Source organism: Chiloscyllium plagiosum, unplaced genomic scaffold, assembly GCF_037043375.1.
Source record: "Chiloscyllium plagiosum isolate Xiang-an unplaced genomic scaffold, Cpla_swu_hap1 HiC_scaffold_1, whole genome shotgun sequence".
Classification (NCBI taxonomy): Eukaryota; Metazoa; Chordata; class Chondrichthyes; order Orectolobiformes; family Hemiscylliidae; genus Chiloscyllium; species Chiloscyllium plagiosum.
Window position 1 is genome coordinate 130,006,979 of NW_028270139.1, and position 14,797 is coordinate 130,021,775.

General features: G+C 39.0%; 1 protein-coding gene across 1 annotated transcript in view; it reads right to left on the bottom strand.

Annotated features, from left to right (window-relative positions):
• Positions 1–598: 598 nt before the first annotated feature.
• Positions 599–14,797, bottom strand: part of smad4b (SMAD family member 4b) — a 110,196-nt gene continuing 95,997 nt past the window's right edge. The window contains exons 11-12 of the mRNA XM_087990636.1: positions 7,316–7,454; positions 599–3,961 (exon numbers count right to left, since the gene is read on the bottom strand). Coding sequence (XP_087846762.1) covers positions 3,750–3,961; positions 7,316–7,454 — 351 coding nt within the window. The 3' untranslated portion in view covers positions 599–3,749. The remainder of the gene's footprint in view (positions 3,962–7,315; positions 7,455–14,797) is intronic.

Consider the following 14,797-nt stretch of genomic DNA (forward strand, 5'->3'; position numbering starts at 1 on the left):
CTAACTCATGAAATGAAGCATGCATGTACATGTTCATATTTCATATTACTGAGGCACTGAAATATAAATTGCCACAGCTGAATATTTTAAAATGGCGATTTTTTCCCCATCTTCTGCTGAACCTTGCTTTAATCCCTATTAAGAATTACAGTCCAATTACTGAGAACTTTCTGCTCCATTTCCAAAGCATATTGGAACAAGGGCCACCTGTATTTGCTGCTCACTTAAAACATTTCACTACAAAGTACCTGAATAATTACCTTTATCACTTTTAGTTGGAGTATACAGAATCTATTCTGCATACTAACAAACTGTTTATGCATTTTGTGTACATTTAAGCTAGTAAAAATGCAGCAGCATTTCAGGATACTTACAGCTTTGATCTATTAATGCAGTCAAAACAAATCAAGTACATCAAGAGTTATGATGCAGCTGCAAAGCGTTTATTGCAGTCTACACCTGAAGAACATAATTGCATCAGCCACATCATATGAGAAAGTTTTATATTGTTTCAGCTTAAACAGAATTACTGACTTCAGATACTTCAATACTTTTTAAAAGAGATAGGCTAGACCATAAAATAAAGGAGGAAATAGTATACTTTGCGAACATTTTATTTATACTAGTTGCTTAAAAGATAAAATGCATACATTACTTGCTCCATTCAGAACAACTGGTGACATTTTGTCAAGTGTTCTACTCCAGACAGATTTCCATTGCTGCCGCACACCGTCAATGCCATTCCCATCATCAATCCAGCAAGGACTAAAAACCACAGATGTCAAAATGCCTGACTTACAAGGTATCTCATGTTAACATCGTGCCACTTCAATACCATAAATTTATATAACGTATTGGTCTTTGTTTGGATAGCATCTAACTTATTAAAACAGACAATATTTTTCACATCTACATGCGGTGACTATTTTTGCATATTTCCCCTTTGATCTTTAAATGAAATTCTGTCAGCTCATAGTCCTCCTGCTCAAATCAATCTTTCATTTCCAAAGGATTATACTGCAGATGCTATATTTTTTCCATTGTTTGGATTTAAAAGATCAGTTTTCCATGCCTATTTTCTGTCTGTAATTTTATTTGGAGAGAACTAAATTCGGACCCAAAAGTCTGACACGATTGAAGTAAAAACGGAGATGGATTATGATAGGGAAAAGTGGAAGTTTATTTTTAAATCAGATTTTCAAGTTGGATGCTTTTAACTTAGATTAAGAAAATTATAACGCTCAAAACATCCACAATGCATAATACAAGTTTTCATGAATCAGTATTTTTATCTCCCAATTCAAATAAAAGTATTTCTTAATCGCATGAGACAGGCACTCCATTATTTTGACCTCATTATTTTAACCTAACCTCTGCAAAGTCAGCGCATAATCTTTGCATGTTAATTTTAATAAATAGCATACCCAATGCAACTCTACTGTAAGAAAAAGGGCTGTCTTTACTATTCCTAGATAGGCATTTCAGATTTTTGTCATATACTTTTTGTTTTTAACTATCCTAATAATACTTCGATCCTAGTAGTCTCTACAAATGGTGCCGAAGCATAGTATAAAGATTTGCAAAATGTGCACACATACACACATCAAAAGGGAGAGCTAAAAACAAGTTTATCAGCAATTTCCCTGCCTCTCCCCGCCACCTTAGCAAATCACCTTAAAAACTTTACAATAGCATGTCATTTGCAACAATAGCTAGTAACCAGAAAGCAGAAGTTGATCCAGATTCAAATACATGAAGAGGGATATGCAAGAAAGAAAATCTGTACTGCTGTTATGATTCACTACATTCCTAGATTCCTAAACTTCCAACTTGACAGACTTTCCATCTGGCAGACAAGTATTTCAAAGGCATAGTCATTGGTTTCGTTATTCAGACTTTAAGAAAATCAAAATTGGTAACTCCTGATCTGCATTTTTAACTCCTGTAAAAATTACAAGCATGTGTCATAAAAGATGCAATTTGATTTACATTTGGTTTCAACAAGAATTGGGATATTAATACATTTCACAGAAACCAATCAGCAGATACGTTGAACAGCAGCAAATACATAGTGCTCCTAAATGAATACTCAAAAGTTGTCACTAGGATTTCAATAACCTGAAATGTTCAAAGGCACACAGTTTTGGTGCGTCTTCTCACTTGTCCAACTCAGATTTCAGCAAATAATGGCAAGCATATGAAACTATTGTATAATGTCCACCTGTACTGTGAAAAGATTTAACGGTACAATTACAGATTTTTAACCATTCAAATTTAGGCTCCATGTGCTTAGATATTTGCACTCTGTAACACTGCTGGTAATAATAGTGAAAATAATTTCAGATAAGAAGCATTTTGGTACTCAATATATTAAATAAACTAAGTAGTACAATGCAGGTGGTCTTTTAAAAAACTCAATCTACCATTTCTACAGTTAAGAACGTGTTAAAAACACACAGGGTAAGATAAAATTTGATCAGGCTACAAAACATTGGTGTTGATCTTAACAAAATGTAGTAATCTAATGCCAAAAAAATGCATTCCTTACAGGAAACATGATAACAAAAAACCCCTTTCTTTATCATCCCTAACATACTAAAAATGGAACCGTTTTATTTTGGGGAGGGGGTGAAAGAAATGACACCAAGAGAAATGAACAGATGTTTCAGCATTAAATGCACTAGAATAGCACAAGAAAATGTTCCACGCTTTTAGTGTTATGAATAAGAACTGGATTTCTGTAAAAAAATATACGGCTTTTTAAAATTTTTCTTCCAGATCAGAAACAAGCATTTCTTAAACCTCCCATCTCTGGTCATAAGCTGTGCATAATTTGAAAACTTTGGCCAAAGCAGCCAATGTTAGTAAACAATGGCCAGACCCACATGCAAAAAAGAAATTTAAAGAAAAATGAAGAAGCGAAGTACATTATTGAAGGTGATAAACAAACTGTACAATACAAACATCCCTCTGTACAGGAGATCTACCTTAAGGATGCACTATAAAAGAAAGTTTTTGAATAAAGTGCAAATACAGGTGTTCTTTCAAATAAAGAAAGCCTGGATCTGTAAAGTGTGGCTAAAGAGAGGCCACGTAGCTGTAATGTATGTATATTTTTCAAAATGAGGTTGCCATCCATCTTTTTTACAACCTGTTTTTGACTGCTCTGGAAATTTCAAAAATGTAAACCAGAAAACAGTTGTTTTCTAAATCAAAATAAGTCCTCTCCCCCACTTAGTTTTGCTTTTTCTGGCATGGAGGTATTAGTTATTAAGGTTTTCAATGTATTACGAGCAACTCGATTAGAACTTAAAACAACGATACCTTCACACTGCCCACATTTTAACCCAGCCCTTCAGTTCAGCTTTGGGCTTGGAGAAAGGTGGCTAAGCTAATCACCTAAATAGCTTTGCACAGCACCAAATTAAGCAATTTCACAGCATTTGAATGTAAGATAACCATCATTGGTAACTAACACAGTCTGGATTATGTAATACAGGCTGTGAATCATACTGTAGAGTATCAAAGTGAGAAACAAAGACACAAGTTTGAATACTGAGTTTTTTTTTTGAAAAGAGGAAATAAACAGTAGTTTTGCTGCTTGCTTTTTTTCTCCATATCTACCAAAAAAGTTTTTGTTCTCAAAGAATATGCTGAACAATGGTAAAATACATCAGTTTATTAACAACGTTGAATTCTAGTCTTCTCCCCACCCCACCAAAATAAGACAATGGTTGTTGCAGAAGAACTCAGTCCAGGGGCTGTGGTTCTGCAATCGGCATGGTATGAAGTACTTCATCCAGCAGCTGAAGGGCACGATGTAGGTGAATTTCAATCCAGCATGGGGTTTCTTTGATGCTTTGCCTTGGATAGTCAGGCCCCCAGCCTTTCACAAAACTCATCCTGAGAATACAAAGACGACGCAGGTCATCAACTCCTATTCCTGCTGCAGCAGACAAACCTGAAAATGAAACAAAAATTAATGCAATTGCTTCACAAAATTTAATTCTTTGTGATTAAGATTGTTGGGAATAAAAACACAGAATTTGAATGAAATCAAGTTGGGCAAGATCTCAAGAAAATGTGTTTTTCTGTCCAAAGTTAGAATGATTACAGCAGTAAAGTAGGTCATTTAGCTAATCATGTCACCGCCAGAAGAATAATATTTCTACCTGGTCCTACCACTTTCCTGTAGCTTTTCCCCCACAACGCACACCCGATCCAAAACAAATAAACAATTTCTCCCCTCCTGCTCCAACCAGAACCAGAAGTTTGAAAACCTCAATGAAATCTCTTAATTGTCCCTTCTGTCTGAACTCAGCTAATGGTTATAAGAGACAAGTCAGATTGCAGATTAAAACATCTTGTTTACCACGGTATTCAGCCATGAAAAATATTCACAAGAGGCTGCCAATGTATAACAAAAGGGCCCCTGAAGACAGAAACGGGTGAATTTATTACAGGGAACAAAGAAATGGCAGAAGAGTTGAATTGGCACTTCAGGTCTGTCTTCATTGGGGAAGACACGAGCAATCTCCCAGATGTAATAGTGGCTGAAGGACCCGAACTGAAGGGAATTTATATTTGCCAGGAATTGGTGTTGGAGAGACTGTTAGGTCTGAAGGCTGATAAGTCCCCGGGACCTGATGGTACATCCCAGGGTACTGAAGGAGGTGGCTCTAGAAATCGTGGATGCGTTGGTGATTATTTTCCAATGTTCTATAGATTCAGGATCAGTTCCTGTGAGTTGGAGGGTGGCTAATGTTATCCCACTTTTTAAGAAAGGAAGGAGAGAGAAAACAGAATTATAGACAAGTTAGTCTGACCTCAGTGGTAGGAAAAATGCTGGAGTCAATTATAAAGGACGAAATTACGACATATCTGGATAGCAGTAACAGGACAGTTCAGAGTCAGCATGGATTTTATGAAGGGGAAATCATGCTTGACTAATCTTCTGGAATTTTTTGAGGATGTAACTCTGAAGATGGACAAGGGAGATCCTGTGGGTGTAGTATACCTGGACTTTTAGAAAACCTTTGATAAAGTCCCACAAATGAGGTTAGTGAGCAAAATTAGGGCACATGGTATTAGGGGCAAAATACTGACATGGATTGAAAATTGGTTGGCTGACAGGAAACAAAGAGTAGTGATAAACGGCTCTCTTTCAGAATGGCAGGCGGTGACCAGTGGTGTGCCGCAGGGACCAGTGCTGGGACCGCAGCTTTTTACAATATACATTAATGACGTTGATGAAGGTATTAAAAGTAATTTAGCAAATTTGCTGATAACACAAAGCTGGGTGGCAGGGTGAAATGTGAGGAGGATGTTAGGAGAATACAGGGTGACCTGGACAGGCTAGGTGAGTGGACGGATGCATGGCAGATGCAGTTTAATGTGGATAGATGTGAGCAGGCTATTCCTGCACCCACTACCTATTGTCTATAACAAAGTTTTTTATACACAAAAGACAAAAAGACATTATCCAAGAACTAGTTGGAGTTTGTACTGATACTCAAATGTGAGTGAAGTGTCATCCATATCCACTTGTAAGTTTTCAGTTCCAGTACAGCTGTGGTCAATTTCTTTTTCAATAAAGTTTGAGCATTCATGTCAAGCAATTTTCTTTAGTTAATGTCTCTAATTAAGACCCTTAAAATTTTGCAAACCATAATATATAGAAGTAGGCCATTCCGCTCACTTACAATTTAACATGCCTTCCTAGCTGATGTCCCTCCCTCTGATACCTCAAAAGACTTCTGCTTCTGGCTTTTTCTTTTCAGGAATTTCCCTTCTGCTTTAACTGTTTTGAAGACTGCTAAACTAACAGTACCTCTACTTGCAATCTTCTTCCTGACCTCTCCGCCCCCACCCCAGTCTGACCTATCACCCTCACCTTGACCTCTTTCCACCTATCACATTTCCGACACCCCTCCCCCAAGTCCCTCCTCCCTACCTTTTACCTTAGCCTGCTGGACAAACTTTCCTCATTCCTGAAGAAGGGCTTATGCCCGAAACGTCGATTCTCCTGTTCCCTGGATGCTGCCTGACCTGCTGCGCTTTTCCAGCAACACATTTTCAGCTCTCATCTCCAGCATCTGCAGACCTCACTTTCTCCTCTACTTTTAAAGACCATTTCCCTCTGGCTGAACTGATTTCTGTCTAAACAAATCAATTAAACTACGATAACAAAAAAGCAACCTGGAAATATAAAAGTTGAGAATAGGATTTTAAAATAAAACTGCTAATGTGAGCACTAGTCCAATCAAAAGTGAATCTAGAGAATTGATATGAACAATAGGATGGCAGCAAATGAATTGAAACAGGTATTTTTTAATCATTCTCCAAAGATACAAGTAACACTCCAGAAACAGCTATAAATTGGGAAATGGAAAAGAATGAGGAACTCAAAACAAAATCAGAAAAGTAAATTTTGGAGCTGCAATCTAACAAGTACCTGACCCTGATGGTGTGGGGTCTTGAAAGAAGTGGCTAGTAAGATAGTTAATGCATTGTTTTAATTTTCCAAAATACTCTTGATGCAAGATCTGTCCTATTAGACTGGCTGTTAGCGAATGTAACTCTATTACTGAAAAAATGAGGGAGAGAAAAACCAAGAAATTGCAGGCAGTTAGCTTAATCTGCATCGCAGGGAAAATGTTAGAAACCATTATTAAAGAAATTCTAGCAGGACACATGGATAAGTTCAAGGTAATCAGACAAAATTAATCTGCATGGTAGGAAAAACTCAAAAAGGTGGGTATCTGAGAAAAAAACCCACAAAACCATAGACACTCACAGGGGCCATATAAGAATCAATAAAAGGCCCCATAACCTTGGGCTCTCAGTTCTCACCAGAAGCAAAGGACACCAAAATTTCATGTGCAACCTGGAACCATCCAGCATTGCAAAAGGTGGTACCAGAGTGTAATAAAGGAGATTTAAACTATTTGAGACTGTTTGGTGATGGCAAGTCTTCCATGTTTGAGCCAAGAGAAGTGGAAGAACAAGACCAAAATTCAAAGCACCATCTAAGAACTTCATTAAGTGAGAAAGAAAACAGTTTAAACCCTCAACCATACTTGTTTCAACCATGCTCCGGACCATACAGCAACACAGATTAAATAATAACTGAACAAGAAAAAAAAATATATGGCACCCCCCCACCAACACATTAAAGCAGTTGAGCTCTAGTCATGCTGAGAATGTGGATCAAGAAAAGTAAAGTTAGGGAATTCATGGAATAAACTTTGATAGGCAAATATCTCAGCTTTACATATCATGCAAAATTGCAAATGCCACTGCCCTGGTGACTTACTAATAGCTGGAGCGATACCTCCTACTGAACCTGGTCCAGGGATATTTCCAGCAACAGCTGCTGCTTGAGCAGCGGCTGCAGCCTGAGCAGTCGCAGCCTGTTGTTGCATTTGGCGGTGACACTGGCGCAAATCAAACACCTGAAACATAAACAAAAATAATGGATTTTAAACAGCTATCTCTTGAATAGAAAATATATTATTAGCTCAAAATTTGAACATTTATTTTGACAGAAGCTCACAACTCAAATCATCTGCACAGAATGTCAAATATTTTGCAAGACCTGTATAAATATTGTGCTCGTGAAGCTAAGAGCATAGCAACAAATTGGGAAAAGCAACCAATACCACACCCGATCTGTGGAAAAACTCTTGGTGTTCACCCAGAATTTACGGAATGAGTAAACCATATACCATAGCTCAGTGCCATACTGTACACTTCTTGTTAACATTTTATTTAAGCATGACTGACCATAGCTGTTGTCTTTAACTTAGTTCTGAGGCACAGGACAAAGTGTAGTTCGAGTGTTTCTGTATGAGGGAGGGCTGGGTGATTTGCAAATAAACTGAATGTCTCGTGCTGAAAATCAAACCCCCACTACTCTCAGGATCATCACAAACCTTGAAGATCTTACCAAAGCACACAAAATTCCCTGACTTACCTGCCTTTTTAGACCGAGGTTGGCAGAAAGCACAAACCAGATTTCTGTACTTGACAAAATTTATTACAAATAAATAGATCCTAATTACAGGGAAACAAGAACTGTCAACATAATGATTGGTTAAAACTCTAACCTCTTATGAACTCTTCAACAAACACGTAGATATACACAAAAGAAATTGCTGTTATGGGTGGAGGGAAAAACCAGGAAGGCAGTTCAATGTCCCCTGTTCACCTGACTCACTAAGATTATCCTTTCGCTTGTCAGTATTATTGTTCATCAATCTCTCTCTTCAGGTGATTTCAGTTCTTTGCAGGAGTGGTTGGTTCACAAACTATAAAGGTCTCTGATTCATTGGTTAAGAGCCACAGCTTAAAGCAACTGGTGAGAGAACAAACTGGCTTGCGTAAAGCTTTAGGTGTTTTTACTGAAAAAGAAAGGATACCAACCCCACCACTTGAGGTCGGAAACCTTCCAGACAATACTGCTCCCATTCTTGAGCTGTCTAACTATATGGGAGACAGAGGTTTTGGTCAGTAGAAAGCCTTTGTTATCAACAACTGGCTACCATTCCACAGATCAATTGATTACTTGTTACCGGCTGAATTCCACTGTGCACATAGCCCTGATTCGAGTTTGTCTGGAACCAATCTTATCCTGTTAATTGAACCAACAAGCAAAAACAGCAATTGCAATATGTGGTGGTAACTTGTTTTTAAAGCAATCCCTTATACAAGCCTTGATTTCTAAATCAGTCCTTTCTCCATAAGCTATCGGAGCAGAAGTAGGTGACTAAGCTCACTGCATCTGTTCTGCCATTCAATGAGATCATGGCTAATCTGAAATTACTCAACTCATTTTCCTGCCTTTTCCTCATAAACCCTGATTCCGTTGATAATTAAAAACTCACGGCCTTGATTATTTTCAATCATCCAACCCCTACAACCTTCTGGGAAAATATTCCACAGAATCATTGCCCTGTGAACAGTAATTTATTTATATCTGTTTTAATTGGATGGCCTCTTACTCTTGAGATAATGCCCTCTCAACCCAGACTCTTCCACAAGGGGAAACAACTTTTCCACATCTACCCTGTTAAATCCCCTAAAAAAACCTGTATGTTTCAATAAGGTCAACTCTCATTCTCTTAAACTCCAATCAGTCCAGGCCCAACCTACACAACCTCACCTCATAAGACAGTCCCTCCGTACCAAAGCCTACGGATCTTTCCCTGGAGTGCTTCCAAGAAGAGGCACAAAATTGTTCACAGCATTCCAGCCTTATGTAGTTTTTGCAAGACCTCACAAGCTTATATTCCATTCTCTTCAAAATAAAGGCCCACATTCCACTTGCCTTCCCAAATACCAACTGAATCTGTACACCAGATTTCTTTGTGATTTATGTACACAAAATCCAAATCTCGCTATGCTATACGTTTCTACAGTCTTTCCCTATTTAAATAATAATCAGCTTCTCTATTCTTCTTCTTGTAAAGTCCATAACCTCACATTATGTTCCATCTGCCATGTTTTTACCTGTCTGTACACCCCTGCAAACTGTGTCATCCTCAGCCCTTACCTAACACCCATTTTCTAAAATTATTTTTAATACAGCATGGAAACTGGTCCATGTTGCCCACTCAGCTAGTTTCAATTGCCTGCATTTAGTCTATATCCCCCAAAACCCTTCCCATCCATGTACCTGTCCAAATGTTTTTAAATGTTGCTATCATACCTGGCCCAACTTTCTCTGGCAGTCCGTTCCATATATAGAACATAGAACAGTACAGCACATGCACCATTCTGTGTGGGGAAAAGGTTGCCCCTAAGGTCCTTCTTAAATCTTTCCCCTCTCTCCTTAAACCTATGCCCTCTAGTTTTCAATTCCCCATACCTGGGGAAAAAGACTATATGCTTTCATTCTATCTATGCCCCTAGTGATTTCATAAACCTCAATAAGATCATCCCTTATTCTCCTACATTCCAAGGAATAAAGTCCTATCCTGACCAACCTCTCCCTATAACTCAGGCCTACTAGTCCTGGCAACATCCTCGTAAACCTTCTTTGCACTCTTTCCAATTTAACTAGGTCTTTCCTACAACAGGGTAACCAAAACTGTACACAATACTCCAGGCTCGGCTTCGCTAAACTGTAACATAACATCCCGACTCCTGTACTCAATGCCTCGTCTGATGAAGGCCAGCATGCTAAATGCCTTTACCACCCTGTCTACCTGTGAGGCCACTTTCAAAGAACTATGTACTTGTAATCCTTGGTTCCTCTGTTCCACAACACTCCTTAGGACCTTACCATTTACTGTGTAAGTCCTACCTTGGTTTGAATTTCCAAAGTGCGACATCTCACACATCTGTGTTAAACTGCATTTGCCAATCCTCAGCCCACTTGCCTATCTGATCAAGATCCCTCTCAAATTTTTGATAACCTTCCTCGCTATCAACGATGTCGCCTAGTTTCTTATCACCCGCGAACTTACTAATCATGCTTTCTACATTCACATCAAAATCATTTATGTAAATAACAAAGGTCCCAGCACTGATCCCTGTAGCACACCAGCAGTTACAGGTTTCCAGTCTGAGAAACAACCATCACTCGTTGCTTCCTACCATTGAGCCAATTTTGAATTCAATTTGCTAGTTCTCCCTGGATCCCACACGACCTAATCTTCATAATCAGCCTGCCGTGCGGGACCTTGGCAAAGACCTTACTAAAATCCATACAGAACATTGGTGCGTCATTCACAAAACTTAGTGCATTCACTTTCCTCATCTAAGTTCTTACCAATTTCTGTTTCCACAATCAAAAATACAGAAAAATAAAAAGATATAGTCTTTATACCGTCAACAGTCATACACAAGAACTTCAGGCACTGCGTACAGTGTAATGTTGACCATGGCTAACAGTAGCAGCCTTTTAACTACATCAGTATCACTCTTCATCTCAGCAATGTTGTTGATGAACGAAATTACAACTCTGATCTTCAGCTTAACCTGCATCTTTGGAGATTAGCAAGCAGAATGTGCAAAGTAATAATAGGTTGGTCAGTGCTTTAGGTAAGGCACTAACCATTGGTACATGATGACATTCTATCATGTATTGCTGATTAATAGATATTGACATTGCACCTTGGGAATGAATAATGCTATCCAAATTCTAGTAAACATTTAAAAGCGAAGCTGCAAATTAACTAATGCACTAAAAGAGTTGGATGTGACAGGTACAATAATATCAAATTATTGGATGCCAATTTAAACTATTAAAACCCATGATTTGGAGGGGTCGGTGTGGGATTGGGGTGGACAGAGTTAAAAATCACACAACATCAGGTTATAGTCTAACAGGTTTATTTGGAAGCACTAGCTTTTGGAGCATCACTCCTTCATCAGGTGGTTACTCAAGCAGATGTGCAAAGCGGTTGATGGAAAAGTATTTCTTTTTCCTTAAACTAGCTGGATGATAGCTACCAGGATAATAGATCTTCCTCTTTCACACTCTTCGAGGTCATTTATTGCCATTTGTTGTCGAGCGACTGATGACCTCTGTGTAACAAGACATCCCACTGTAGATCATGTACCAGACCATAGACACATTTTGTGTTTATCCCTTTGAGAAATATTGAAGGCGAGGGTTTCAAAATCCAGTTACAACTCTAGTGGACTGTACTAGTGGGATTGAACATCCTGTGGTCTACAGCTTGCATTCAAGTATTAATATTCTATGACAGTCAATCTAAGAATCATCCCCAAGTTATCCCCTCTGCCCCTACTTTATTCAGAGAGCTGCAAGCCAATATAAACAAATAAAAGAGAACAAATAGATTCCCTCTGACCCTGAATGCTGTAATCCAATCCATGTCGAAAGGAATCAGAACTACAGAATCTCAAGCAATCAGCAAATTGAAGGATCATGAAACTGACTTTTCAACCACCCTCAATGCCACTGGAAACCTCCAGTGCAATGGGCCACAAGCTTCGATTATCCACTCTTCATGAACAATTCAGACACTGAGCGCATATCTGTTGCTATTGAACTTTAATCTTTTTGGGCTCATACCTTATATTTGACCAGCGTATTGTATTAGTATTTCTTCTCAGGTGTAGTAATTAATAAACTCACCTTTTGTTAATTCAAAAAAGCCCCCAGTTAAATTGGCACCTTTTAAAGCACAAGTTCATTTGCTTCTGGGAGGAAGCTAAAGGATTCATTTCAAATTAACTAACTGAAACAAGGTTGGTAAATAAAGAAAGGGAGCCAGTTGACTGTCATTTTGAGGATACTGCTTGCTCAGAAAACACAAGCTTGAGATGCTCTTTCAAAAGAACACATACGTTTCACCCTAAATTGATGTGCAGTTTGTTCTTAACAGGCTTCCCTATTTACATTTGTGTGTATGAACCAGGATCAGGAGTAGGTCATTCAGACCTCATGGCTACTCTGCTATTCAATAAGATCATAGCCGATGAGAACTTCAAATCTACATTCTCACCTATCTTAAATGACATTTCAACACCTTGCTTAACCAGAATCTATCTACCTCTGCCTTAAAATTATTCAAGCACACTGCTTCTACCACCTTTGCAGGAGAGTTCCAAAGACTCATGACCCTCAGATAAATATTTCACTTAATGTGCTGCAAACAGGCAACTTCTAATTTTTAAACAGTGGTCCTAGATCTAGATTCTTTCCGAACAGGAAACATTCTCTCCACATCTCCCATCTCAAAACACTTCAGGATCTTGCAAGTTTCAGGAATTTATTTTAAAAGAAACCACTCCAGTCTACAAAAGTCAGTCATGCTGCCTAGAAGCAGCCCTTTGGCCTACTGAGTCTGTACTGAGCCACCTAAACTCGTCCTACTTACTAGCACTTGGTTCATAACCTTGAATGCTATCAAATTTCAAGTGCTCAACCACATACTTTTTAAAGAAATTGCCCACCTCAACTACCCTTCCAAGTAATATAATCCAGTTTTTCACCACCCTCTCGGTGATTATGATTTTTCCCAAATTTCCTTTAAATATATTGCCTTCACTTTAAAATTATGGCCCTTCATTACTTAGCTTTCAACTAAGAGGAAAAGCTGCCTTCTATTCACCTTGTCCATGCCCCTGATAATCTTATACACCTCAATCAGGTTGCCAATCAGCCTTCCCTGTTTTAAAGGAAACAACAATTGTGGGCGGCACGGTGGCCCAGTGGTTAGCACTGCTGCCTCACAGCGCCTGTAGACCCGGGTTCAATTCCCGACTCAGGCGACTGACTGTGTGGAGTTTGCACATTCTCCCCGTGTCTGCGTGGGTTTCCTCCGGGTGCTCCGGTTTCCTCCCACAGTCCAAAGATGTGCGGGTCAGGTGAATTGGCCATGCTAAATTGCCCGTAGTGATAGGTTAAAGGGGTAAAGGTAGGGGTATGGGTGGGTTGCGCTTCGGCGGGTCGGTGTGGACTTGTTGGGCCGAAGGGCCTGTTTCCACACTGTAAGTAATCTAATCTAATCTAATCTAATCTAATCTAACGTGACCGTATCTCTTCATTGCTTAAATGCTCTGACCCAGGCAACATGCTGGTGAATCTTCTTTGTATGCCCTCAAGTGCAGTCATCTCCTTCCTAAAATGTGATGATCAGAACTGCACGCAGTATTCCAGCTGTGGCATAACCAAAGGTTTTATACAACTCCAACATAACCTCCTAGCTCTTACAAACTTTGCTACCACTGATAAAAGCAAGAGCTCCAAATGCCTTCTTAACCACCCTGTTAAGCACCTCAAGATCCCTCTAAACTTTGGTGTCCTGCCATTCATTCAGTACTGCCTTGTGTTGTTACTTCTATCAAAATGCACCTGGTCAGACTTTCCAAGGTTAAATTCTATCTGCCACTGATTTGCCCATCTGACTAATCCATCTATGTTCTCCTGCAACCCAAGACATTGTTCATATATATCATGAACAATAAGGGACACAGCAGTGTTCCCTGTGGTATGCCACTGGACACTGACACAAAAACTCTCTTCAACAATGAAGCCAATGTTAATGTTACTCTGAATCTCATGTGCTTTTACCTTCTGTATCAGTCTCCCATGTTGGAGAATTTTGCTAAAATCCACAAACTACATAAACAGCAATACTCTCACCTGATCACCACCTCAAAAATTTCAAACTAATTTGTGAGGTATGACTTCCCTCCGACAAAGCCCTGCTGACTATCTCTGATCAAACATTGCCTCTCCAAGTATATATTAATTCTTTCCTTCAGAAGATTTAGCTTCCCTACCAGCGAGATTCATTGAACTGTAATTCCCTGATTTTCTCTACCACTCTTGTTGAAAAATGGAACAACAGCAGCAGACATCAGTTCTCTGTCACTACCCATGGTCAAAGGAATCAAACATCTGGGTTAGAACCTTATCTTCCTCACCTCCCACAGTAGCTTGGAATGCAACTCATCTAGTCCTGGGGTTTGTCCACTTTCAAGACCATTAAAACTTCCAATACCACCTCATTCCCATGTTAATCTACCCAAGAACAACACCCCCTTAGCAGATTCTGTACCTCCATACTCCTCCTCAATAAAGAGGAATGTGAAGTACTTGTTTGATATTCTGCCAATGTCCTCCAGTCCCACATACAGATTGCTCCCCACTTTGATCCTAAAAAGCACAATTCTTTCCCCAGTTATTCATTTTCCCTTACACTTGTATGATACCTTGGGATTCTCCCTAATTTTACCTCAGTATCTTCTCATGTCCCTTTTTTGCTCTCCTAATTGCTTTCTTAAAATCTGTCTTGCAATTTCTATAGTCCCCTGT